Source organism: Oscarella lobularis, chromosome 11, assembly GCF_947507565.1.
Source record: "Oscarella lobularis chromosome 11, ooOscLobu1.1, whole genome shotgun sequence".
Taxonomy (NCBI): Eukaryota; Metazoa; Porifera; class Homoscleromorpha; order Homosclerophorida; family Oscarellidae; genus Oscarella; species Oscarella lobularis.
The window spans coordinates 1,499,564-1,524,021 of NC_089185.1; the positions used below are offsets into that span (position 1 = coordinate 1,499,564).

Genomic DNA, 24,458 nt, shown 5'->3' on the forward strand with positions numbered 1-24,458 from the left:
GGTATTGCGTGTATACAACCATAGGAGTTTTGAGTTAAGGTTCCGCGCTACTACGTAATTTTTCAGCTGCAAATTCTTTCCAACGCGAGCTGAATGTCGAATTTCGTCGGGCGCGATTTGAAATGAGAATAGCGGAGATTTTTCCATCGAAATTTACAGGACCGTCAGAGTATGTGTTCCATCCATTCGAGTGTCCAATGATGAGATGGGTATTTGCAGAGTACGAGGCTGTCAACGTTCGACTGGTGAGTATCGAAAAGCAGGTATGGAAAGTTTGTATCGAAACACTTCGGCGCGCGCTAGTCATTGAGCGCCGTCGGGAGCACGTGATTCTCCGGTGAGTCGTCTCGTTCGGTATCGTGTGCGAAGAGATGGATCCCCTGGGCGCCAACTTGGGCATTGTACAAGTGTCATCTCTCGTTCGCTGGGTAAACGCGGACAATCCAGCGCCGCTCGCCTCGAAAGGGGCCCCAGATCGAACGAAAGGCGATCGCGAATCGTCCTTTCCCGTTCGCAAGGACCTCAACAGCAAGATAGCGCTCTGGTAACCAAAAACGAGTCAATAAACGCGCCTACGAACGCTCTGAACCGCGCAGGGAAGGCGATCTGACGAAATTGGATTCACAAGCAATCGTCAACTCGACGAACGAGGCTCTGAACGATCGAAACGAACTCAGCGAACGCATACACGAACTCGCCGGTCCCGAACTAGCGATCGAATGTCGCGAACAGCTTCAAGGCGAGACCGGAAGAAAAAGTAGAATTTCATTCATAAATCGATTCGTTTAGGATGCCGTACGGGCGAGGCGAAAGTCTCGAAGGCATACAAGCTTCCGGCACGGTGCGATTTCATTGGTTTCGATTCGGGAAAGACCGGAAGCACGTGATTCGGTTTTTTAGATACGTGATTCACACGGTTGGGCCGCGATACAATGAGAAGTACAAAACGGCGGCGGAAAGCGCTCTGTTTAGTTGCTATCGAAGCGTTTTGCAATTGTGCAGGTCAATAAGATGACGTCGCGTGCGCGATTTATTTATTTTATTTTAGGGAATACAATTTGGACACTTTGGGCTTGAGTGTTATTAATTCAATTCGGCGAGGGTATCCTCCTGAAGAGGGAGCCCACATTGCTATCAGTGAATGAAACTAAAACTTATTGATTTTTTATTTATGTTTTCTACTCAGGGACCGTGCGCCGTTTTCTAGAGAGACATGGCAACAGCATCGATGTTATTACCTTTGTTGTGGCTAATCAGGATAAGGTACTAAGAAATGCATGGATTTAATTTAGATCATTTGAATAATTTATGGGGTTTAGGCTGTTTATGAGTCTCTGCTGCCTCTCTATTTTCCGCGGACAAGCGAGGAGGAGACAGTTGCATTGAGTTTGTTGCCAGATGATATTGGAAACGAAGAGGGAGAGCCAGTCATTGAAGAGAGAAAGATTCGAATCTCAGACAAGCCCGTGGCTATAGGTAGATAAGAAAATATATTGATCAAATGAGTCTATTATGTATTCTATTTAATTAAGGTCAAAAAGAGCCGGAGACTGAAAACGTAGCTACAATAGATCACAATGACGAGGAAACCGAAGTTGGTGGAGTTGGAGCTCATGCCTTTGCTGTGATGGAAGATGATCATGACGTGAGACGCGTCGAACAGCTCTCAATGAAACCTAGAGATGAGACCCTCGAAGCGGAAAGAGCCAGACGGTGAAGAAATCTATAGTCTTTATTTTAAAGTGTCAGTTATAGAGATTGACGTCATTTAGCTATCAACGTTGGTTGAAAAGAAGCAAGACGGAAAATTTCTCAGATATTGCTCAGCTGAGAATTATTTATCAGTCTGGTATAAATTGCTATTCGACAAATGATTGTTTTGTATGGTGCGTCTTTTCATGTATAGGAATCGACTATTTGGGAAGACCCGTCATCGTTTTTGTTGGAAAGAATTTTTCCGCTAGAACAATTGATTTAGATCGGGTATGAGCTCAGTATGTGATTCTCGTTCACTTTTTATTTGGTGTTTGTGTTATAGGCTGTTGCTTACTTCATTGGCTTTCTTGATGCAATTGTTAATCAGGATTACACAATCATTTTTCTTCACACATTGACGACGGGGGATAATTTGCCTGACTTTTCCACGCTCAAGTCAGTCTATCAACTTGTTGATAACAAGTAAGTAAAAACGTCATAGAATGCACTTAGTGATACATGTATGCATACGTGTATCTATACATTTATTGTTTTATAATGTCTTTTTAGATACAGGAAGAATTTGCGATCCTTCTACATTCTCCATCCTACCTTCTGGTCAAAGGTACGACACCTCCCTTTTTCCTTGGCGAAGTCAGACTCATTGCCCTTCCAGGTGGTAACGTGGTTTTTTACCACGTTCACTGCGTCAAGCGTAAAGCAGAAAGTCCACCACATATCCGGTGTTGAGCACTTGTATGATTTCATTGCTCCGGACCAGCTAGATCTGCCCGCTTTTGTCATGGATTACGACAGACGAGTAAGCGCGGAAAATAATAGAGAATTGTTTCTTTTAACTTATCTTTTCAGATAAACGGACTCGGGTATCACGCGCCTTCTGGTCGTGACTCAAAGGACGATGGTGGGACCCTGTAAGGGCGAGTAAGAAATTGTGGTACTCTATGGGCGTTTGGGTTAAATGCAGAGCAGTGGTCAATTTTTTTTACGGGCAGTGATCGACTATAACATTGCAATACATGAATACGTCAATATGTCACTTCGTTGACGTGCCAATTCTCAGCACAAATCGTTCTTTGCGTAACCTGGGAATCTTTCAGCACAAGGCACGCCCACGCGCGACTGCTCCATCTCGCAGAGCAAGGACAATTGACACGATTTGTCGCACGGCGAGGTCACGTGAGAATGCCTGCGGTATTTGTTGTACAACTGAAGAAGCGAGTCGTCCTCCTTGCATCGCTCAATGAAGTTGGCCCAACCAGATGGAAATAACGACGTAAGATTGTACGCATCGCGTGCCGAGTATTCTTTCCGCCATCGGGGTGACGCATTCGGGGTCAGATTTGCCTCAGTCAAATTCATAATATAATCCGTGTAATCGAGTATGCCGAATGTGCTGTCTTTGTAAATCCCATCAACTTCGTAGACGCGGAAAGCGGGATTAAGCTCCTTATACGTTGTCACGCTGGGCCCTGTATACAGCACATTTACCGGACGAGAATTGTTGAAGTAGACTGATATATGCGTCTCGTGGGTGTGCCCATAAATTTGAGCTGCTATCGTGTTCTCATACCGATTAACTATCTTTTCATAATTGGCGCTCCACGCTGTGAGACAGCCCTTGTTCGGCGGTATGTGGCCAATAATGTGGACCTTCTGGCCCTTGTTTTCTGCATCCTGCAGCTCGTTGACGAGCCACTGAAGCTGTCCGGCCGGATCCGTCTCGTTGATAAATACCCAAAAGTTCAAATTGCTGCAGTAGTTCACGTTGAGTGAAATGACTCGGAAATTGGTTGCCGGTTGAACGCTGTAGAATCCCCCGTAAGAGAGCGTTGGCGTGGTCTCGTTAGGTAACCACGGCGACCAGTCTTTCACTATAGCGTTGTAAAGCCACGCTTCGGAGTTTTGTCCTTTTACAAACGGTGGCGGATAGCTATTCACTGGCGCACTCTCGTGATTTCCCAGCGCTGGGTAGATGACTTTATTGGGGAAATACTTGAGGAGGAGCTTGATGACGACGTCGAGAACGTGCAGTTGATCATAGCGCGTTTGATTCCACACGTTGTGTGGGGGAACGTCGCCCGTCCAATACACAAAATCAAACTCGATATTATTCTTAATAAAATCAAGGAGACTTTCCATTGTGGCCAGTGGACAATCGCAGCTATAATCGCCCCATTTTCCCGCGCCACCTTTTCCAACGAATTTATTCGGCGGACGACAGCAGAGCGGCTCGCCGCAATTGGGATCGAGTTCTTCGGTGTAATTGAGATCAACGTGAACGTCCGATAGATAGAGTATGCGCAGTTTGGGTGCGTTCGACTTTGGCGTGACAGGCGGACGAACGGGTGGCTTGGGCACGTCCGATAACGAAACCGTCCAATTTTGGCCCGACACGTTAGCGCATGACGGTCCTACGGCACGTCCGCATAACTCTTCTGCCGTCAAATTTGTATCCAAGACGACGGAGAAGAATTCCATTTGGAATTCTTTGACGATGGCGTGACAGACGAGCGAGTCTTCGATTTTTCCCAATGTGCAGACGTCCTGAATAACGTCGGCGATGTCGGCTTGGGAGACGTGCCAATTGGTGAGAAGCCGGATGGCGGGAACAGCCAATTTGCAGAAGTCGCACTCCTCTCTTGTCGGCAACTTGGTGTCAATCGAGCCAATTTGCCTAAGAAGACGACTCAGGTTCCCCTGAGTTTTAAATACAGGCGCCGCGGAGTATGCGGAAAAAAGAAAAAGAAGGCGTAGGAAAAAAGCGGATGCCATTTCTCGTCGAGAAACAAATGAGGCACGTGACTCTCCTGCTCACACAAACCCGGATTCGATATGTCGTCACTGAAGTGCGAGCTCGCCGATTGCCTGCGCCGACACATCGCCGGCACCAGAGACCAGGAAAGCGTCGTAACTGGAACGTCTCTACACGAATACGAAAGCGAAGTGAAACGAATTCGCGCGAAATACGCGACGCCTCCTCGCGTTGTCACCGACGAAGAATTCGCTGCCGTTGAGCGCCAAGTCGACGGTGAGCTTTTCGCCTGGAGTCGAAAGGCGGTTGAGAAATGCGTCGATCAACTCGACGATGGCACCGAAACCGGCGTTCTTATCGAAATCTTTGAGGAATTGACGTGCACGCTGTTCCAGCCGCTTTTCAACAAACTCAGTTACGACGCGTCAGCGCACTTTGAGAAATGCGGGGGCGTTCCCAAGCTCATGTCGGTTATACGGGCGTCTTACGAAAGATGCAAACGTACTAGAGCCGAGAGCGATGTGAACGTTTGCGTACTGGCCACTCGCACGATGATGTCGTTTGGGAACGACAGTCGTCGAGTTGAGGCGTCAGGCGAAGGAGGTTTTCTTGCACTTGCTGTTGAAATGCTGAGAAGTTCACCTGTGGATAAAATCAAGGGAGAGTGCTTGCGTGCCGTTTGTGCTTATACGGATAACAGCGCATGGCAAGTGAGAGCTATATCACAGTATGTGACGAAAGAATCAGATATTTCTACTTGCAGATCTTTGTTGCTCAAGCTGGGGCTTTTGAGCCCTTGCTTCGCTATGCCACGTCTGGTTTGATGGGGCTGAGTGAGGCGGAGTGTGCAGTAGCTGCACTGACCTGCTGCTCCCCCAATCCTCGTGTTTTGGATTTTTTATTGAGTGTAAATGCAGCCAGTCGCTTGGCTGCCTTTGCCAGAAGTGTAGCCAAGGTTTACAGAGACGAGATTTCGTTCTTATCCTTCTACTTTCATGGAGTCAATATAATCAAGGCCGTTCCTACTCACATATCCTATTTGTGCTGGGTGGGCGTCTCTCAGATATTGCATCAATTGAATGCGCGACACTGGAGACAGAGCCTGGCGAAGCTGAGGAAAATCCTAATCAGTGGCCGGAAAGCAAAACTCCGTGACTGGTTCCAATTGAGACCAATATCCAAACAGGAAAGAAAATATCTTGCATTCATACGGCAATTTGTAACTACGCACACTCCAGAGGAGGCTAGTTAATGATAATTTTCATCTGATTTTGTGTGATGTCATTTGATTTAGATTCGTTTTGCTGACGACAATCGATACAGTTGGCCATGCTTGACGCCCTTTACGTCGCTTCTCTGGTGCGTGCACACTGAAGCAAGGGAGATGGGAGCGTTTGCTCTCGCCAATCTTTGCCACGGTGGAGAAAATCGCGACGTCCTTCAAAGGGACGAGGGAAGGAGTTTGGGTCCAATTCAGCTTGCCTGTTGGAAAACGATGGAACCTCACGGTCTCAACGTCAATAATCGTACTAGGGAATGTGGCAAGAAAATCTTGGAACTGGTAAGAATGAAACGGACGTCTAATCGAACAGTTATAGGATTCTCGTACGTTTAGGCGTGGAGCGATGGGCTTGAGCCACCGAAGTTATCACAGATATGTTTGTATTACATTTCATGTCATTTTCAGTGCTGTTTTTCAGACAAGTTGACACTTTTGCCTTTAAATTTTCTAATGAGGCTGTCTCCTTTTTTGCATAGTTAATTAATAGCCAACTGTTTTTTGTTCCAGAGTTGTGAACAAGCGCGCACGTTGACCACACGTAATGTCACCAGGGATATGAAGAGGGATATACAACTCGCGCTATCACGTGACATTTCCTTGATGCAGAGATAGAGTCCAAAAACGAAACCATCCAGTTCTGGCTTGATGGTATGACGAACGAGCAAGTCTTTAATTTTTTCCGCATAAAGATATCCTGAGGACATCGGCGATGTCGTCTTGGGAGATGTAGCAATCGACGAGAAGCCAGACGACAGGAACGGCCAATTTGCAGAAATCGCAATTTGCCACTTGGTGTCGATTGATTTTGAAGCAGACTAGCCAATTTTCTCACATTCTCCGCCGTCTTAAATACCGAGGTACGGGCGCCGAAAACGCGGAGCAAAGGAAAAGAATACGTAGAAAATGATTGATTAACGAGACATGTGACTATGCACACCCGGATGCGTGTATGTCATCACTCAAGGAGGAGCTCGCCGATTGCCTGCGTCGCCACATCGCCGGCACGAGGGAGCCAGGCAGCGTCGTAACCGGAACGACTCTACGCGAATACGAAAGCGAAGTCAAACGAATTCGCGCGAAATATGCGACGCCTCCTCGAGTCGTCACCGACGAAGAATTCGCCGCCGTCGAGCGCCAAGTCGACGGCGAGCTGTGGGGTCAGTATAGTAGATCGTCAGTATAGTAGATCAATGCGTCACTGTGTCGTCAGCACTACGTAGGCATTCGTCACAGTGACGTCACTGCACAACACACGCTGTCTCGTATATTGACATTCCCTTCGCAAATTAGCAGCGTCATTACGTTCGCGTGTTACAATTACTCATTTTCGAAAGGTTTTTTACTGATCTAATATACTGACGTCAGTATATTAGATCATCAGCAAAATAGATCAGCGTTATTGTACTCCACTAGTGACGTCTACAGGTACAGATAGGCTGCCTTGGCAGCAGATGTGCACGTAACAAGAAGGCTTACCCTAATCCGTCGGATTCTTTGTCGGATTCTTTTTCAGCGCCGACTCTTCGCTCCCTGGGCGAGAGTGAGGCAGTAAGTGAGAGCGCGCAACAAATTGTTATAGGTCACATTGGTCAAGTGCACTACCTAGCTGATGATAATTAAAAACAACACGGCGACCGAGAAGTACCTACAAGAAGAAACAATTTATATATCTGATAAATCGGTCAAGCTGATGCACCGTCACTTGGTGACGTCACATCTTGGCAAACAGCTACTTGGGGAGAAACATCGTCTGGGGGAACAACTAATGCAACTATATTCGTGTCCAATAGCAGGCACGTAGCCAGGGGGGGTTCGAGGGGGTTCGACCGAACCCCCCTTTTTTTTCAGTCGGCAAAAATGACTTTGATCTTTGCGCGACATTAGACGTGCAATAGTACTGAAGGTGCAAACATTTGACCCTTTAATAGTTGTCTGTGACGTAGCCACGGGACCTAATTTCTGTTTGTAAACATATACAAGGTACGTGAAAACGTTTCTGTCATAACACCGGCCGTTAGAGCTAAGGGATAATAAGAGACGATTCGAAGTCCAACCAAAAGACGCAGATTTAGGCAAAGTTTAGTAAAATTCTTGGAAGGCACCCAAGAAATTACGAAAATACTTTATACTGTTCCACTAGACGCTCCAACTTTAAAAGTTTTGACCACGCCCGTACTAAAAAAATTTCGGCGCGCTTTGCGCGCCAAAATTTCGAACCCCCCATTTTACGGAGCTGGCTACGGCCCTGAATAGACGGTCCGCTAACATTCTTTACACTTTAAACGCGTTCATCCTTACAGTGCCATTTGGGTCGCTGGGAGGTAATATCAAAGTTGTTTCCAATTATTGGGGTGTTATAGATAAACAGTAACGTCACTCCTGTGATGGCTGGGTTGAGCACATATTACTACATCCACCCATAAACATTCAAAACAAGACAAGGAGCCCATCAGACGATGTTTCTCCCCAAGTAGCTGTTTGCCATGCAAGATGTACGTCACCAAGTGACTGTGCAGCAGTTTGACCGAGTTATCAGATATATAAATTGTTTCTTCTTGTAGGTGCTTCTCGGTCGGCGTATTGTTTTCAATGATATCATCAGCTAGGTAGTGCACTTGACCAAAGTGACCTATAACAATTTGTTGCGTGCTCTCGCTTACCGCCTCACCGTCCAAGGAGCTAAGAGTCGGCGCTGCATGACGAAGAATCCGACGAAGAATCCGACGGAATAGGGTAAGCCTTCTTGTTGCCTGCACGTCTGCTGCCAAGGCAGCCTATCCATATGCCCCAGAGCACAGCAAAAGCCAGCAAAAGAAAGAAACGCATGCTATTGCTGTGGCTGTTGTTGTTCTATATGTACCTGTAGACGTCACCTGTGAAGTGATCCAATGAGCGAACAATAACGCTGATCTATTTTGCTGACGATCTAATATACTGACGTCAGTATATTAGATCGTCAGTATATTAGATCAGTAAAAAACCTTTCGAAAATGAGTAATTGTAACACGCGAACGTAATGACGCTGCTAATTTGCGAAGGGAATGTCAATATACGAGACAGCGTGTGTTGTGCAGTGACGTCACTGTGACGAATGCCTACGTAGTGCTGACGACACAGTGACGCATTGATCTACTATACTGACGATCTACTATACTGACCCCACACGAGCTGTTCGCTTGGAGTCGAAAAGCGGTCGAGAAGTGCATCGATCGACTCGACGACGGCACCGAGGCCGACGTTCTTCTCGAAACCTTCGACGAATTGACGTGCCCGCTCTTCCAGCCGCTTTTCAACAAACTCAGTTACGACGCGTCAGCGCACTTTGAGAAGTGCGGGGGCGTTCCCAAGCTTATGTCGGTTATACGGGCGTCTTACGAAAGATGCAAACGCACTGGAGCCGATATCGATGTGAAGGTATGCGCACGAGCGACGCGCACGATGGTGTCGTTCGGGAACGATGATGGTCGAGTCGAGGCATCAGCCGAAGGAGGATTTCTTGCACTTGCTGTTGAAATGCTCAGAAGTGCGCCAGCGAGAAAAATCAAGGAAAAGTGCTTGGGCGCTCTTTGCGTTTACATGGATAACAGTGCGTGGCAAGTGAGTACCATAGAGTGTGACTGGTGATGAATCTGAGTTTTCCTTGCTATTGTAGATCTTCGTTGCTCAAGCTGGGGCTTTTGAGCCTTTGCTCGACTATGCCACGTCTGGTTTGGTTCGGCTCAGCGAGGCAGAGTGTGCAATAGCTGGACTGACCTGCTGCTCCGCCAATCCTCGTGTTTTGGATTTTTTATCGAGTGTAAATGCAGCCAAGCGACTGGCTACCTTTGCCAGCAGTGTTGCTGAAGTTTACAGAGACGAGTGTGCGTCCTACACCTTCTACTTTCACGGGGTCAATATAATGAAGTCCCTTCCCACTCACATATCCTATTTGTGCTTGGTTGGCATCTCTCAGATCTTGCATCAATTGAATGCAAGACACTGGAGACAGAGCCTGAGGCAGCTGAGGAAAATCCGAATCAGTGGCAAGACAGCCAATCTCCGTGACTGGTTCCAATTGAGACCAGTATCCAAACAGGAAAGAGAATATCTTGTATCCATACGGCAATTTGTAACTACCCACACTCCAGAGGAGGTTAACTAATGATGTTAAATTCTTTCTTATTTTTGACGTCATTTGTTTTAGATTCGTTTTGCTGACGACAATCGATACAGTTGGCCGTGCTTGACGCCCTTTACGTCGCTCCTCTTGTGCGTGCACGCCGAAGCAAGGGAGATGGGAGCATTTTCTCTTGCCAATCTGTGCCACGGTGGAGAAAATCGCGACGTCGTTGAAAGGGAAGAAGGAAGGAGTTTGGGTCCAATTCAGCTAGCCTGTTGGAAAACGATGGAACCTCACGGTCTCAACATCGATAATTGTACTAGGGAATGTGGGAAGAAAGTCTTAGAACTGGTAAGAATGAAACTGACGTCCCATTGGACAACTAGTTATTTGATTCTTGTACGTTTAGGCGTGGAAGGATGGGCTTGAGCCACCGAAGCTATCACAGATATGTTTGTATTACGTTTCATGTCATTTTCAGTGTTGTTTTTCAGACAAGTTGACACTTTTGCCTTTAAATTTTCTAGTGAGGCTGTCTCCTTTTTTGTATAGTTAATAGCCAGGTGTTTTTTTCAGGTGTTCCGTTCCGAGCACGTTGACCACACACGTGACGTCCAACTAAGACCTGGCACACCCGTATGCGAGTATGTTATCACTGAAGGAGGATCTCGCCGATTGCTTGCGCCGACACATCGCCGGCACGAGGGTGCCGGGCAGCATCGTAACCGGAACGACTCTACGCGAATACGAAAGCGAAGTGAAACGAATTCGCACGAAGTACGCGACGCCTCCTCGAGTCGTCACCGACGAAGATTTCGCCGTCGTCGAGCGCCAAGTCGACGGCGAGCTGTTCGCCTGGAGTCGAAAGGCGGTCGAGAAATGCGTCGATCGACTCGACGACGGCACCGAAACCGACGTTCTTCTCGAAACCTTCGACGAATTGACGTGCACGCTCTTCCAGCCGCTTTTCAACAAGCTCATTTACGACGCGTCAGCGCACTTTGAGTCGTACGGGGGCGTTCCCAAGCTCATGTCCGTCTTACGGGCGTCTTACGAAAGATGCAAACGCACGGAAGCAGGGAGTGATGTGAACGTATGCGTACAAGCGACGCGCACGATGGTGTCGTTCGGAAACGACGATGATCGAGTTGAGGCGTCCGCCGAAGGAGGATTTCTTGCACTTATTGTGGAAATGCTGAGAAGTGCACCTTCGGATAGAATCAAGGGACAGTGCTTGCGTGCTCTTTGCGCTTATACGGATAACAGTGCGTGGCAAGTGAGTACCATAGAGTGTGACTGGTGATGAATCTGAGTTTTCCTTGCTATTGTAGATCTTTGTTGCTCAAGCTGGGGCTTTTGAGCCTTTGCTCGAATATGCCACGTCTGGTTTGGTTCGGCTCAGCGAGGCAGAGTGTGCGGTAGCTGGACTGACCTGCTGCGCCGCCAATCCTCGTGTTTTGGATTTTCTATTGAGTGTAAATGCAGCTGAGCGGCTGGCTGTCTTTGCAAGTAGAGTAGCTGAAGTTTACAGAGACGAGTGTGCGTCCTACAGCCTCCACTTTCACGGGGTCAATATAATCAAGTCCCTTCCCACTCACATATCCTATTTGTGCTTGGTTGGCATCTCTCAAATCTTGCATCAATTGAATGCAAGACACTGGAGACAGAGCCTGGGGCAGCTGAGGAAAATCCGAATCAGTGGCAAGACAGCAAATCTCCGTGACTGGTTCCAATTGAGACCAGTTTCCAAACAGGAAAGAGGATATCTCATATCCATACGGCAATTTGTAACTAGCCACACTCCAGAGGAGGTTCGTTAATGCTATTAATTTCCATCTCATTTTGTGTGACGTCATTTGTTTTAGATTCGTTTTGCTGACGACAATCGATACAGTTGGCCACGCTTGACGCCCTTTACGTCGCTCCTCTGGTGCGTGCACGCCGAGGCGAGGGAGATGGGGGCATTTGCTCTTGCCAATCTGTGCCACGGTGGAGAAAATCGCGACGTCGTTCAAAGAGAAGAGGGAAGGAGTTTGGGTCCAATTCAGCTTGCCTGTTGGAAAATGATGGAACCTCACGGTCTCAGCATCAAAAATCGTACCAGGGAATGTGGCAAGAAAGTCGCAGAACTGGTAAGAATGAAACTGACGTCTAATTAGACAGTTATTTGATGCTCATTTAGGCATGGAACGATGGACTTGAGCCGCCCAAGCTATCACAGATATGTTCGTATTTTGTTTCATGCCATTTTCAGTGTTGTTTTTCAGACAAGTTGACGCTTTTGCCTCTAAATCTCCTAATGAGGCTTTCTCCTTTTCTCTACAATTTATAGTCAACTGTTTTTATTTTTTATGTGTTCCAGAGTTGCGGACAAGAGCGCACGTTGACAACACATGACGTTACCAACAGACCTTTCGGAACCGGTAAATAAAACCAAGCTTCCTGTAGCTAGCTTAGTTTGATGCCAGTTTTGGTGCGTCCGACTTTGGCGTGACGGGCGGACGAACGGGAGAATGGGAGGATTGGGCACGTCCAAAAACGAAACCATCCAGTTCTGGCTTGATGGCATGACGAACGAGCAAGTCTTCCATTTTTTCCCCATAGAGATATCCTGAATGACGTCGGCGATGTCGTCTTGGGAGATGTAACAATCGACGAGAAGCGAGACGACGATAACGGCCAATTTTCAGAAATTGCAATTTATGTGCCACTTGGTGTCGATTGATTTTGAAGCAGACCAGCCAATTTTCTCACGTTCTCCGCCCTCTTAAATACCGAGGTACGGGCGCCGACAATGCGGAGCAAAGGAAAAGAATATGTAGAAAATGATTGATTAACGAGACATGTGACTGTGCACACCCGGATGCGTGTATGTCATCACTCAAGGAGGATCTCGCCGATTGCCTATGGTACCCGACCCTCTCGCTCGGGGAGGAGAAGGTCTCAACGTCAATAATCGTACCAGAGAATGTGGCAAGAAAGTCTTAGAACTGGTAAGAATGAAACTGACGTCCCATTGGACAGTTATTTGATTCTTGTACGTTTAGGCGTGGAACGATGGGCTTGAGCCACTGAAGCTATCACAGATATGTTTGTATTACGTTTCATGTCATTTTCAGTGCTGTTTTTCAGAAAAGTTGACACTTTTGCCTTTAAATTTTCTAATGAGGCTGTCTCCTTTTTTGCATAGCTAACTAATAGCCAGCTGTTGTTTTTCAGGTGTTTCGTTCCAGAGTTGCGTTGACCACACACGTGACGTCCAACTAAGACCGTATGCGAGTATGTTATCACTGAAGGAGGATCTCGCCGATTGCTTGCGCCGACACATCGCCGGCACGGTGCCGGGCAGCGTCGTAACAGGAACGACTCTACGTGAATACGAAAGCGAAGTGAAGCGAATTCGCACGAAATATGCGACGCCTCCTCGAGTCGTCACCGACGAAGAATTCGCCGTCGTCGAGCGCGAAGTCGACGGCGAGCTGTTCGCTTGGAGTCGAAAGGCGGTCGAGAAGTGCATCGATCGACTCGACGACGGCGCCGAAACCGACGTTCTTCTCGCAACCTTCGACCAATTGACGTGCACGCTCTTCCTGCCGCTTTTCACCAACAAGCTCTGTTACGACGCGTCAGCGCACTTTGAGAAGTGCGGGGGCGTTCCCAAGCTTATGTCGGTTATACGGGCGTCTTACGAAAGATGCAAACGCACTGGAGCCGATATCGATGTGAAGGTATGCGCACGAGCGACGCGCACGATGGTGTCGTTCGGGAACGATGATGGTCGAGTCGAGGCGTCCGCCGAAGGAGGATTTCTTGCACTTGCTGTTGAAATGCTCAGAAGTGCACCTTCAAATAGAATCAAGGGACAGTGCTTGCGTGCTCTTTGCGCTTATACGGATAACAGTGCATGGCAAGTGAGTGCCATAGTATGGGACTGGAGATGAATCTGAGTTTTCCTTGCTATTGTAGATCTTTGTTGCTCAAGCTGGGGCTTTTGAGCCTTTTCTCGACTATGCCACGTCTGGTTTGGTTCGGCTGATCGAGGCAGAGTGTGCGGTAGCTGGACTGACCTGCTGCTCCGCCAATCCTCGTGTTTTGGATTTTTTATTGAGTGTAAATGCCGCTGAGCGGCTAGCTGCCTTTGCCAGCAGTGTAGCTGAAGTTTACAGAGACGAGTGTGCGTCCTACACCTTCTACTTTCACGGGGTCAATATAATGAAGTCCCTTCCCACTCACATATCTTATTTGTGCTGGGTTGGCATCTCTCAGATCTTGCATCAATTGAATGCAAGACACTGGAGACAGAGCCTGAGGCAGCTGAGGAAAATCCGAATCAGTGGCAAGACAGCAAATCTCCGTGACTGGTTCCAATTGAGACCAGTATCCACACAGGAAAGAGAATATCTCGTATCCACACGGCAATTTGTAACTAGCCACATTCCAGAGGAGGTTATTTAATGCTACTAATTTCCATCTCATTTTGTGTGACGTCATTTGTTTTAGATTCGTTTTGCTGACGACAATCGATACCATTGGCCATGCTTGACGCCCTTTACGTCGCTCCTCTGGTGCGTGCACGCCGAGGCGAGGGAGATGGGAGCATTTTCTCTTGCCAATCTATGCCACGGTGGAGAAAATCGTGACGTCGTTCAAAGAGAAGAGGGAAGGAGTTTGGGTCCAATTCAGCTTGCCTGTTGGGAAATGATGGAACCTCACGGTCTCAGCATTGAAAATCGTACTAGGGAATGGGGCAAGAAAGTCTTAGAACTGGTAAGAATGAAACTGACGTCTAATTAGACAGTTATTTGATGCTCATTTAGGCATGGAACGATGGACTTGAGCCGCCCAAGCTATCACAGATATGTTCGTATTTTGTTTCATGCCATTTTCAGTGTTGTTTTTCAGACAAGTTGACGCTTTTGCCTCTAAATCTCCTAATGAGGCTTTCTCCTTTTCTGTACAATTTATAGTCAACTGTTGTTATTTTTCATGTGTCCCAGACGACCACGTGTCACTGACTAAGGACCTTTCGGGCAGTATATCCGGTTTCGGGCGCTCGCGTGCCGAGTCTTGCTTTTGAACTGGGCCAAATTTGGCGTTGTGGCATCTGAATCTGAAGCATTTGAAGCGAAGACGACTTCTCTTCGATGGAAACGGCTAGTAAGGCGATTGCATGCATGTCATCTCGGGGACGGTCACATGAGCGAACGCGACGACTTTCCGTACGAGGAAAAGGAAAAGAGCTATTACAAATACTTCTAGGCATTACAATTGAAACTTTTTCTACTTTGTACAGTATCGCAATCAGTTTGTGTTTATTCTTCTTCGTAGTCTACGCATGCGCGTGCAGGACTTTTCGGGCATGGATTCCGCCGGTATTTGTGTTATCCTGCCGTAATCTATATTGTTTAGACCGTTTATAGGCTTTCTTGCCGCTATCGAAAGAGGAAACATGCGCAAGATACGCGAGTTTGTATCGAAGGAGCCCATCGAATGGAAAACGGTGGTAAACAAGGTATGTTTTTCAGATTTCAGCGAGTAAGTGGGTATGCGGAAATGACTGGGTTTTTTTTAAACGAGACGCCTTCTGTCGGCGCTCTCCTTTCACTATCTAATAAATCGGCGATTCTTTAGGATGGGATTCATGCAGTTGCTCTCGCCATTTTCTACAAATATTTGGAGATGGTAGAGTACTTTCTTTCAATAGGATGGAACATTGAAAGTCGAGTTGACAAGGTATTGCGGCACTCTTTGAAAATAATCCCAAAGCTGTTGAGTCTTGTGATAGAGTGGATCAACGGGTTTTCTTTATGCTGCTTACTTTGGATTTGTTGGAGGAGTTGATTTATTTGTTGAGAGAGGTTGCAACATTGAAGCAAAGAACGACGTGAGTGTTGACTTCTTTTCACAATTGTTAGTAATTACTTTTAGCAGCATGGCAACGGAGCTTTGGCATTGGCGTGTTTTGAGGGTCATTTTGCAATGGTGAAGAAACTGATTGGAATGGGATTCTCTGTCAACGAAACTCATCAAGTAAATTGCTATCTTCATGTTTGTTTCAATTAATTAATGCTATTTTATTTTGGGATTTAGTATGACAGCATATCATTGCATTTTGCGGCCGATCAAGGACATGTTGATATTGCTGCATATCTTATTGAGAAAGGAGCTGATATTGAAGCTGAAACTAGAGTACTTTAATATGTATTTTGAATGAAACGTCTACATCATCTTATTGTGTTTTCACTGTATAGCTTGGATATACACCTTTTCTTGTGGCTTGCAATGGGGAAAGCGTAGGCGTGGCTGATCTTTTGGTAACCAGAGGGTGCAACATTCATGCCAAAAGGAAGGTAAGTTGTTTGGTTTTGTGCTTATTCTGAGCGAGCACATGTTAATAGCGAGGCGATGGAGCCTTGGCAATAGCCAGTTGGAAAAGAAATGTCTAGCTAGCTGAAAAATTGATTCACTTTGGATTGGATGTGAATGAAGTTGAAGTGGTTGGTAGTCGACTACTGACTCAGTACTTCTAGTACTTAATTTTACATTAATTAAGTTTGGCAAAGCCTCCTTGCACTGGGCAGTTCAAAACGGACATCTTGAACTCGCAAAATTTCTTATTGGAAACGGTGCCAAGCTTGAAGTTGCAGACGAGGTACATAATTCTTCTTGTCAGCGTATTTTTTCTTGTAGTAGTAAAGTTTCTATTGTCTTTGCTTAATTAATCAAGCCTTTGACTTTATAGTACGGAAGCACACCAATTTTACTTTCTGCTGCAAGTGGCAACGTTGATTTGCTGGATGAGTTGATATCACAAGGATGTGACGTTCAAGCAAAGAACAAGGAATTTATTTTCAACAATAAAGTGTCAAACTTTATTTGATTTTGCAGTGGGGTCGGGGCGTGTTGGCAATTGCTAGTGCTAATGGCCGAGTGGAAATGGTGAATAAACTTCTTGGAATGGGATTTTCGCTACGCGAAACGGACTACGTATTGAATAGATGTTTCCTTTAGAGTATACTGATATTTTGATTTATAGATTGGACGTACGTCACTTCATTGGGCGGCGAAATATGATCAGAGAAACGTTGCTAAAGTTTTAATAGATAACGGTGACAATATTGAGGCTCAAGACAATGTTTGTTTATTTAATTAAGTAAAAAGTATTTGTAAAAATGTTTTTTAGTTGGGATGCACTCCTCTTCTGACTGCTATTGAATTTGGCAGTGACAACATCATTGATTTTCTTCTGAAAGAAGGCTGCAACGTGTACGCAAAAACGTATAAAGGAGAATGCGTTCTGGAGGTGGCAATCATGGGAGGACGACTGGATTTATTTCATCGCTTTGTGAAGGCTGGAATGACAGCCACGCAACTTTCAACTGTAAATTAAACTAAAAATGAAGTTCATGCAAGAATTGTGAGAAGTCATTCAGAAAAGTAGTCGAGTTTTGCAAAAAGCGGCGGCGGACGGAAACGAAGAAGCTATTGAAAGTCTCAAAGAGGTCGATTAAAACACTTGCGCTGCCTGAGCTTGATTGACTCAGATTTTATCTCTATCAGATAGCTCGTTTTCAATGCGCTGAAGATCCTTTGAGCTGGATTTCTCCTCAGGAACGTTATTGGGTCACTTCTCCTCCTTTTTGTCACAAAACCGTTTTAGGAAGGAGTAGAAATGCGAAAGGAAATTGATACATTGAAGGCCCTGTTGAACAAACAAGACGATAGCTCTGTTCTTGAAAGGGTGAGTTGTCTTACGTATGCGAGGCTTATCCAGATAAATGCATCGACTTGTAATCTAAGGACGTCCTTGAGCGTTTGGATGCAACGAGTCGTGCTTCAGCCAATAGTAAAGAAGTGGAAGGGATTGAAGAGTCGTCTCAATATCTTCTCGTTCGGGCGCAGAAGGCACTTCATGGTACACAAAACGTAAATTTGATTGCATAATCTGAATAGAATCTATGATTAGCTGCGCGAAGAGAAGCCGAAGAGGCACAGGCTTCAGCTCAGGAGAGAGGTCAACAACTTTCGGTTTCTCACACCAGGGTTGCATTTTATTTTTATAGCCGACCGCTACGAACGCACGATAGGCGATTTGCGAGCTCTTTGCGAAGAGAAAGAGAGACGACTGGCCAGTGCAAAGGAGCAGGACGACCTTCTTCACATACCCGTGGCTGACCTCAAGATGACGACAATTCGGCTTGGAGGAGGTGCCCACGGACGTAGACCCATAAAAACAGGCCCACGTAGGTTTGGACAGAGTCGCATGCGATTGTAGCAAAGTATCCATGCTGAAAAGGCACGCGTTTCTACTACCCAGAGATGCGTTTGGCTAGATTACCAAGTGTATAAAGACTAAAGTTATTGCATTGTTTTTCTCTCCTTTAGAAGTTAAAGTTGGTTACTGGCGCGGATGTCCCGTGGCGGTGAAAACGTTCTACGAATGCCTTGACACCGACTACTACCTTAACCTTTTCAAGCAAGAGATCGCTATCTGTACTCGAGCTCGTCATCCCAACATCGTCTTTCTGTGCGGCGTAACGACGGTGAACGACACACCGCTTCGAATTGTCACGGAGCTTCTCGAAGGCTCGCTGTCGGACGTCATCAGGGCATCTGTTCGTTGCGAGCAGCCGCTCTCTCTAAGAGAACAAATTGACTTGGCGTCAGGGATGACAGCTGGAATCAGCTATCTTCATCAGCTTGGTCCCGACGGTATTTTGCACGGAGACATTCGCTCTACAAACGTCGTCGTCACGTCGGTGATGGAGGCAAAGATTTGCGATTTGGGCGCGGCTCGTTTCGCCCAAGTCTCTCTCTCAGCCGGCCCGCTGAGTCCCGAATATCTAGCCCCAGAACGAAGTCCAGAAAAGGGTCACGGTGTGCGCAACACGAAGATGGCTGACGTGTACTGCTTGGGTGTTACTCTGATTGAATTGATGATTGGGCAGCATCCGGTTGTGAGTCGTCGAGTGGCAGACGTGTCGTCGAATGATTGAAGTGGATAGGAGCGCGAGACCTTCTGCAGACGAATGTTTGACTGTATTGGAACGAATAAAAAAGTCGCGCGCTTATGACGAGTGCGTTGCGAGAAGAATGGTGAAGGGTAAGATGCACGGAGAAGGTCTGGTAAGTCTGGTGTTAGCGCCTTGGCCACAGCGTGCAGTGCATAGTTGAATTATTTTGTTCTATTTGTTGTCATTATGCTTTTTTGACCAACGTTTTGTTTAATTCTACTTATGTACTTAATATCTGCGTGAATACGCTTTTTTTCTTTTTTGGCAATTTCTTTATACTGGGGTAGAGTACTGTACTGTATTGTATTTTTGTATTGTACTTTTGGGATTTCCGCAAGAATGTTGGCTCGGAATGGAGAAGGAGCTCTCAGATATGGAAAATCGCAGTGAAGAAGGTTTATTTTCCCAAGCGACAAGGAGGAATTTTGTCTGGAGGAGACTATCCTCTCTAACGTGGGAGACGTGAATCCATCTAATTGAGACGAGCCAGTCATATAATTATCAATGCATCCTTTAGCTGCATTTGAACTACTAACGAGAAAATTGCCTTTTATCTCCCTTTTTCCTACCGCCGTCCATCTTAGGTCTCTTATAAACTTGAGACTTGAACATTTCGCTCTTTCGTTTACGAAATCCAATTCCGTAGCCACCACCACCCCCTCTCTTTTCAGTTCGCTTTCCCTTGCTGCTGTGAACACCTGCAAAGCAGAAACTACAGTTCTGAACCCCGTCTCTGCCCTTTTGACACAAACTGACTCAAGTTGACAGCAGGAGGAATTGAAAATCCAAACGCTTTACACACTTTCTGCAGATCCAATTGATCAACATCGTAGCATTGACGCAGAGAGTGAGACGCATACGCTTGAAGGTAAGATCGATACCCCTCTCGCGCAGACTTATGAAGATAGTAGTTTTTCTCAATCAATTTCTCCAGCTAAAGAGACAAAGAAATTTTATGTAACCACCAATGAGGAGAGTCCAATAGCAATTGCACCTGCGATTGAACATTGGCAACTTTCTTTGAAGCAAAATCATACTCGTTGAGAGGAACCTAAAAAGCAGAAGACATATAAAGAGTTTTCAAACGTACGTTGAAAATACTTTGGCGTGTCTCAGATAGCGCAAAAACGCCAATTCTTCAGGTAAAAGAAAAAGAAGCGCCCTACCCTTGCTTCCAGCTCTCGCAGTTCGGCCAACCCGATGAATATATTCCTAATAGAAAAATATTAAACCATAGGCGGAAATACCGTCATCGTTTGAATTACTTTGGGATCATCCGGAGGATCGAATTGGACGATCCAATCCACTTCTGGGATGTCCAATCCTCGGGCGGCAACGTCTGTGCAGAGAAGAGTTCCCTTGTCGGCGGCGCAGAACTCCACAAACGTCGTCGTTCGCCGATTCTGCTTCTGCTTTCCGTGTATGTCTTTTACCGGGACGTCGATGTAATTCAGAAGTTCCGCGTGAAATTGAACGGATTTGCACGACGAGAAGAAGACCATGACCTTTTTGTCCATATTTCGTTTCAAGAAGGTGAAGAGGAGAAGAAAGCGTTTCTCCGCAGAAACGACCACATATCCCTGGGGATCAGCACAAAGTAAATAATAAACCAAAATAAGTCAATACTGATTAGTTACTTGTTCGAGTGTGTCCACTGTTGCTGTTTCTTTGGAATCGTCTATTCCGACGTACACCGGCGATTTTTTCAGAGATAGTCGAGCTAAATCTTCGACTTTTTGCGTCTGGGTTGCCGAGAACAACATCGTCTGACGCTTTTCTGCAAAAGAAGAATATTTCAATTATTTAACTAATCCTCCATGCCAGTGTCTCTTATTCTCACTTGGCAATAGTTGCACGATCCTTTTCATTTCCTCCTCAAATCCAATTTCGAGAATTCGATCCGTTTCATCAATGATTAGACATTGAAGATTCTTGTAATTGAACCCATGGGTATTCTACACAGGCCAACATCATTGAAACATTACTCAATATTTCTATTATTTCTATGCCTGTAAATGATCGAGAAGGCGTCCGGGAGTTGCTACCAGCAAATTGACTCCCTTTTGAAGTCGTTCCGCTTCTCCCCTGCGATTTGCTCCGCCCATCACCAAGCCAAATGTCTGCTGGTGATACTTGAGAAGATCGCGGGTCACGCCAAACGTTTGCAACGACAGCTCGCGCGTCGGAGAAATGATGACAACTCCGGTACCTAGAAAAATTATAATCGCAACTATAAATTTATTAGATGAGACGGAATTGCCGTTTCTTGGCTTGAATTTGAGCTTGAATAAGAGTTCAATTGCCGGAATGAGAAATGCAAGGGTCTTTCCACTTCCGGTTTTTGCCGCTCCGAGCAAATCTCTTCCTTCCAGGAGAGGGCCAATGCTCCTCTTCTGTATCTCCGTCATGTGAGTGAAGCCCATGTCTTTGATTGCTTTGAGAGACTTTTCCGATACTGATCCACTCAGCGAAGAAAATGCACCGTCGCTAGCGGCAATTGCTGGTAGGAGAGGCCAGAAGAGACTAAGTTTTTAAAATAAATAAATAAATAAATACCTTGCTCCACGTGCTCCGGCTTGACCATTTCTTCCGATTGCGCTGCCGGGAGGCCTTCGTTCTCCTCACCGTCGTCGTAATCGCTATCTTCGTCATCCGTTTTGTCGCTCGCTTTGGCCGCTGCCGCTTTTTCCTCTCGTTCCTTTTGCGCTAGTGCGGCTAACAGAATTCTCCCGTCTATTTTCGTTCAGACGACGGCCATTTCGACACCTACCCGCTCTTATGTCGGCGAATTTCTTCTGCTTTCGAAGCCTACGCTTCACGAAACGATCAGACAGCATCTTCGAATCTGCGCACTGTGCGAAGGCCTGGATCAATATCACGTGTCCCCAGATCACTATTTATTCGAATTTACATCGGTAAAATCGCGACAGATTTTTCCATTAGACCTACGAGTCCTCGAGTGGTTTCGTTCTCCGAGAGTGATGATGATTTCATGATTTTTTGTACAAGTCGAATTTTTTCAACATCATTCACTTTCAAACACACCTGTCACAAAAACAAGGCTTTGATTTTCTCTTTTCCTGAAACGTGTCTAGACCAACCTGATAAAGAGCATTGAAAGTATCAATATTTGGCTGAAGTTCAAGCTTTGGAAATAAAGCAAGAAAATAAAAGGCTCGATCTGCATGCCCACACTTCTCACAGCACAACAGCAATTTGTTCATTGTGTCAAGTCGCGGCTTGACTCTAGGAGACTTGAAGAAAAAAAGATTCAATTAGGTTCCCTTCCCTCTCAACTTCCAGCACATACATATCTAAGAAGCATTCTCCACGTTCTATAGATGGCAGCATGTGCTGCTCGTTCCGTGTTTGCACCACGGCAAGCATCTACCAGAATAGCAAACGTTTCGGAATCAGGAGATACGTCCTCTTGCCACATGGCTTTGAAATAAGTAAACAGGAATGGTAAGTTGCTGGGCCCAGCCTGAAACACAGGAACTTTATGAAAGAGACGCTGTGCTTGGAGATGTGGACATACTTTGATCAGTGCGTAAAAAAGAGCATTGTAAGACTCAGTTGTGTGTTGAATTTCGTGCTTCTGCATGTACTACGACGAGTTTGCGCGTCATGGCGACGCCGCAGAGAAAACGCATCAACTCGTCGCTTACCTTGGCCACATTCATAATATATTCCGTGAAATCTGACTCTGCTTCCGGAGTCCTTTTGAACGTGATCGGAAAACGAAGAAGCTTCTCACACAGTTCTAAATTTAGTTTCAGTCCAATCAGATGTAGCAGGCGTGTGCTCGATTGAAAGCCCTAAAACAAAAACGTCTCTTATCTAGTTAGGTCTCCATATTTTATTTAATTAGCTCATGCTGGCACCTGAGCTGCTCTGCTTGCATCCTGAATCCAACGCGTCCACGTGAAAAACGACGACAATTGCGGCTTCTGACTTATTGCATCGAGATTTTTCAAGACCTTTTCAGCATCTTTGTAGTAATCGGGGCAACTGATAGCCAAATACAAAGCCGCCTAAATCCTCACAAAAATGCAGGCGACAAAGACGCTAAAAAACAGATGACGTACCTCAAATGTTGATGCGTCTGGATAACTGCAGTGGGTTTTCATCTCTTTGTAGATGTTGACGCTAATAAGCCACCTTGCTGATGGGTGATCTAATGCGGAGAGTGGCATTTCGTATAGCATTCCCTTTAGGAGTAAGAGCGCATTGCAACGTCTCGGGAGATCGCTTCGATTCGAAGAATACTCAAACCCCACAGCTTCTCCAATCTAGCACAAAAAAGTATAGTGGAATCGTCTAATTACGGAATATTACCATGGACGCTCGCATTGGATCTCTTGCTTTTACACACGCCTCCAAGAAGGTGACAAAAGCGGAAGACAACGGAGATACCAAGCGAAGGCTGACGCCCCTTAGACGACATTGTAAGTCGTTATTGTCAGTTTTATTACCAAGGAGATCTTACAATGATTTCTGTAGCATTGCTTCTGCCTCGGCTAAGCATCCAACCAAAGATAGGGCAGTTATTAGACTCGCCTTTGTTTCGACGTCAGGTACAGAATCTACATTTGCCTAAAATTGATCATTTCACTTTTAGTGATATAAGATGACGCAACCGTCACACATACTGCACTGAGTAAAGCGTCTTTTCGTCCCAAGTGACCTAACGCCTTTCGAGAAAAGAATAATTAATCAGAATTATTTAAATCTCTTTTAGTCATTAGATAATTTCACCATTAAGTAAGGAGATGTAAGAATTTGTTTGTCATGCTCAAGTGGAAACCAATGAACGGCTTTCCTATACAGCTGCAACGCCTCTTCGGCCTTTCCTTCCGAAATGCAATCGTCCATAACACAACTCACAATCTAAAGAGTATAAAATCAAACACTTTTCAATCACTTTCAAAGTACCTACTTCCGGTCTAAGAATTTCTTTCTTGGATTCAAGAAATCCAATGCCTTCTTCTATGTCTCCTCCTCCAATCTTTCCTCTTGCGATCAATTGAACCGATTCCAAATCAAATCTACATCCGACTCGATTCATATCTCCAACTATTTCGTTCAAAACGTCCGCATTCCCAGTCTCGCAGCACAAACCGAGAAGAACGTTATAGGCGTCGGTCGAGGGAAGTTGACCCGATTTCTTTGCGTCTAAGAGGGCTCTGTACGCTTCCCAATGACGTCCCTGTCTAATGACAGATATCTCCGTAACGTTCCTCCACTTCAAGAGCTCTTGCCTTATCGACGATTTCATCAACGACGCCAAGTCGTAGGCTTCCTCATTTGGATTCATGTGGTACTTATACCATCTTCTCTGCGGATTTTGGAGTCTCATTTTCATGAAATTGGCCGCACAACACGGTGAGATTATTGTTGCTGCCCATCTCGTGCCGAGCAGTCGTTTTTGCACTCGCAAGACCAACGTCATAGTTTGCTAGGACTGTACGCTTAGGTAAAACTACCGAATAATCATGCTAAGCCTGGGCATGGCCTGGCCTGGCTAAGCTAAGGAGTTATCCGGGACGTTGTGCCCATGTGCACCCCAAAAATTCGGTGTAAACGAAAAACGGT

At 45.9% G+C, this 24,458-nt stretch overlaps 10 protein-coding genes across 13 annotated transcripts; 7 read left to right on the forward strand and 3 right to left on the reverse strand.

Moving 5' to 3' along the window:
- Positions 1 to 317: 317 nt before the first annotated feature.
- Positions 318 to 2,752, forward strand: LOC136193352 (protein GDAP2 homolog). Its single transcript, XM_065982239.1, has 14 exons — positions 318 to 544; positions 597 to 739; positions 790 to 841; positions 901 to 1,002; positions 1,049 to 1,137; positions 1,187 to 1,263; positions 1,320 to 1,476; positions 1,533 to 1,713; positions 1,773 to 1,849; positions 1,907 to 1,983; positions 2,039 to 2,178; positions 2,266 to 2,320; positions 2,372 to 2,515; positions 2,566 to 2,752. Exons 1-14 carry the CDS (start codon positions 372 to 374, stop codon positions 2,629 to 2,631), a joined length of 1,533 nt encoding a protein of 510 aa, XP_065838311.1. The 5' UTR covers positions 318 to 371; the 3' UTR covers positions 2,632 to 2,752.
- Positions 2,641 to 4,978, reverse strand: LOC136193351 (sphingomyelin phosphodiesterase-like). Its single transcript, XM_065982238.1, has one exon. The coding sequence runs from the start codon at positions 4,486 to 4,488 to the stop codon at positions 2,773 to 2,775; it is 1,716 nt and encodes a 571-aa protein (XP_065838310.1). The 5' UTR covers positions 4,489 to 4,978; the 3' UTR covers positions 2,641 to 2,772.
- Positions 4,516 to 6,258, forward strand: LOC136193355 (uncharacterized). The gene is made up of 4 exons (XM_065982243.1): positions 4,516 to 5,178; positions 5,232 to 5,711; positions 5,763 to 6,029; positions 6,084 to 6,258. Exons 1-4 carry the CDS (start codon positions 4,549 to 4,551, stop codon positions 6,228 to 6,230), a joined length of 1,524 nt encoding a protein of 507 aa, XP_065838315.1. The 5' UTR covers positions 4,516 to 4,548; the 3' UTR covers positions 6,231 to 6,258.
- A 2,570-nt stretch (positions 6,259 to 8,828) lies between these two features.
- Positions 8,829 to 10,426, forward strand: LOC136193356 (uncharacterized). Its single transcript, XM_065982244.1, has 4 exons — positions 8,829 to 9,347; positions 9,403 to 9,882; positions 9,934 to 10,200; positions 10,259 to 10,426. Exons 1-4 carry the CDS (start codon positions 9,102 to 9,104, stop codon positions 10,403 to 10,405), a joined length of 1,140 nt encoding a protein of 379 aa, XP_065838316.1. The 5' UTR covers positions 8,829 to 9,101; the 3' UTR covers positions 10,406 to 10,426.
- A 57-nt stretch (positions 10,427 to 10,483) lies between these two features.
- On the forward strand, positions 10,484 to 13,067 carry LOC136193353 (uncharacterized). Of its 2 annotated transcripts, XM_065982241.1 has the most exons (6): positions 10,484 to 11,125; positions 11,181 to 11,660; positions 11,715 to 11,981; positions 12,032 to 12,272; positions 12,318 to 12,842; positions 12,897 to 13,067. In XM_065982241.1, exons 1-4 carry the CDS (start codon positions 10,496 to 10,498, stop codon positions 12,179 to 12,181), a joined length of 1,527 nt encoding a protein of 508 aa, XP_065838313.1. In that variant the 5' UTR covers positions 10,484 to 10,495; the 3' UTR covers positions 12,182 to 12,272; positions 12,318 to 12,842; positions 12,897 to 13,067. The 2 variants fall into 2 exon arrangements, with proteins under 2 accessions (XP_065838313.1, XP_065838312.1); XM_065982240.1 differs by having other exon boundaries at positions 12,032 to 12,842.
- Positions 13,068 to 13,094: 27 nt separating this feature from the next.
- LOC136193354 (uncharacterized) lies at positions 13,095 to 14,840 on the forward strand. The gene is made up of 4 exons (XM_065982242.1): positions 13,095 to 13,760; positions 13,816 to 14,295; positions 14,350 to 14,616; positions 14,667 to 14,840. The coding sequence occupies exons 1-4, from the start codon at positions 13,131 to 13,133 to the stop codon at positions 14,814 to 14,816; spliced, it is 1,527 nt and encodes a 508-aa protein (XP_065838314.1). The 5' UTR covers positions 13,095 to 13,130; the 3' UTR covers positions 14,817 to 14,840.
- A 359-nt stretch (positions 14,841 to 15,199) lies between these two features.
- LOC136193370 (uncharacterized) lies at positions 15,200 to 16,173 on the forward strand. Its single transcript, XM_065982258.1, has 7 exons — positions 15,200 to 15,221; positions 15,270 to 15,361; positions 15,481 to 15,582; positions 15,635 to 15,733; positions 15,781 to 15,879; positions 15,940 to 16,050; positions 16,101 to 16,173. The coding sequence occupies exons 1-6, from the start codon at positions 15,209 to 15,211 to the stop codon at positions 16,045 to 16,047; spliced, it is 513 nt and encodes a 170-aa protein (XP_065838330.1). The 5' UTR covers positions 15,200 to 15,208; the 3' UTR covers positions 16,048 to 16,050; positions 16,101 to 16,173.
- A 135-nt stretch (positions 16,174 to 16,308) lies between these two features.
- LOC136193369 (probable serine/threonine-protein kinase DDB_G0271682) lies at positions 16,309 to 19,123 on the forward strand. Its single transcript, XM_065982257.1, has 13 exons — positions 16,309 to 16,346; positions 16,403 to 16,501; positions 16,592 to 16,688; positions 16,736 to 16,836; positions 16,886 to 16,984; positions 17,033 to 17,230; positions 17,283 to 17,351; positions 17,410 to 17,464; positions 17,514 to 17,590; positions 17,650 to 17,764; positions 17,816 to 17,863; positions 17,913 to 18,068; positions 18,235 to 19,123. Exons 4-13 carry the CDS (start codon positions 16,786 to 16,788, stop codon positions 18,843 to 18,845), a joined length of 1,479 nt encoding a protein of 492 aa, XP_065838329.1. The 5' UTR covers positions 16,309 to 16,346; positions 16,403 to 16,501; positions 16,592 to 16,688; positions 16,736 to 16,785; the 3' UTR covers positions 18,846 to 19,123.
- An 8-nt stretch (positions 19,124 to 19,131) lies between these two features.
- Positions 19,132 to 21,712, reverse strand: LOC136193368 (uncharacterized). Of its 2 annotated transcripts, XM_065982256.1 has the most exons (11): positions 21,634 to 21,712; positions 21,420 to 21,578; positions 21,124 to 21,363; positions 20,873 to 21,072; positions 20,704 to 20,818; positions 20,501 to 20,640; positions 20,129 to 20,443; positions 19,965 to 20,075; positions 19,858 to 19,914; positions 19,620 to 19,797; positions 19,136 to 19,561 (listed from the first exon to the last, which is right to left on the reverse strand). In XM_065982256.1, the coding sequence occupies exons 1-11, from the start codon at positions 21,698 to 21,700 to the stop codon at positions 19,395 to 19,397; spliced, it is 1,749 nt and encodes a 582-aa protein (XP_065838328.1). In that variant the 5' UTR covers positions 21,701 to 21,712; the 3' UTR covers positions 19,136 to 19,394. The 2 variants fall into 2 exon arrangements, with proteins under 2 accessions (XP_065838327.1, XP_065838328.1); XM_065982255.1 differs by having other exon boundaries at positions 19,132 to 19,561; positions 20,873 to 21,363.
- Positions 21,713 to 21,750: 38 nt separating this feature from the next.
- LOC136193366 (uncharacterized) lies at positions 21,751 to 24,400 on the reverse strand. Of its 2 annotated transcripts, none has more exons than XM_065982254.1 (13): positions 24,125 to 24,400; positions 23,803 to 24,072; positions 23,622 to 23,753; positions 23,516 to 23,557; positions 23,353 to 23,459; positions 23,202 to 23,298; positions 22,952 to 23,155; positions 22,748 to 22,897; positions 22,532 to 22,681; positions 22,402 to 22,470; positions 22,174 to 22,347; positions 21,965 to 22,117; positions 21,751 to 21,908 (listed from the first exon to the last, which is right to left on the reverse strand). In XM_065982254.1, exons 2-13 carry the CDS (start codon positions 23,929 to 23,931, stop codon positions 21,771 to 21,773), a joined length of 1,545 nt encoding a protein of 514 aa, XP_065838326.1. In that variant the 5' UTR covers positions 23,932 to 24,072; positions 24,125 to 24,400; the 3' UTR covers positions 21,751 to 21,770. The 2 variants fall into 2 exon arrangements, with proteins under 2 accessions (XP_065838326.1, XP_065838325.1); XM_065982253.1 differs by having other exon boundaries at positions 23,803 to 24,076.
- Between the last annotated feature and the right edge of the window lie 58 nt (positions 24,401 to 24,458).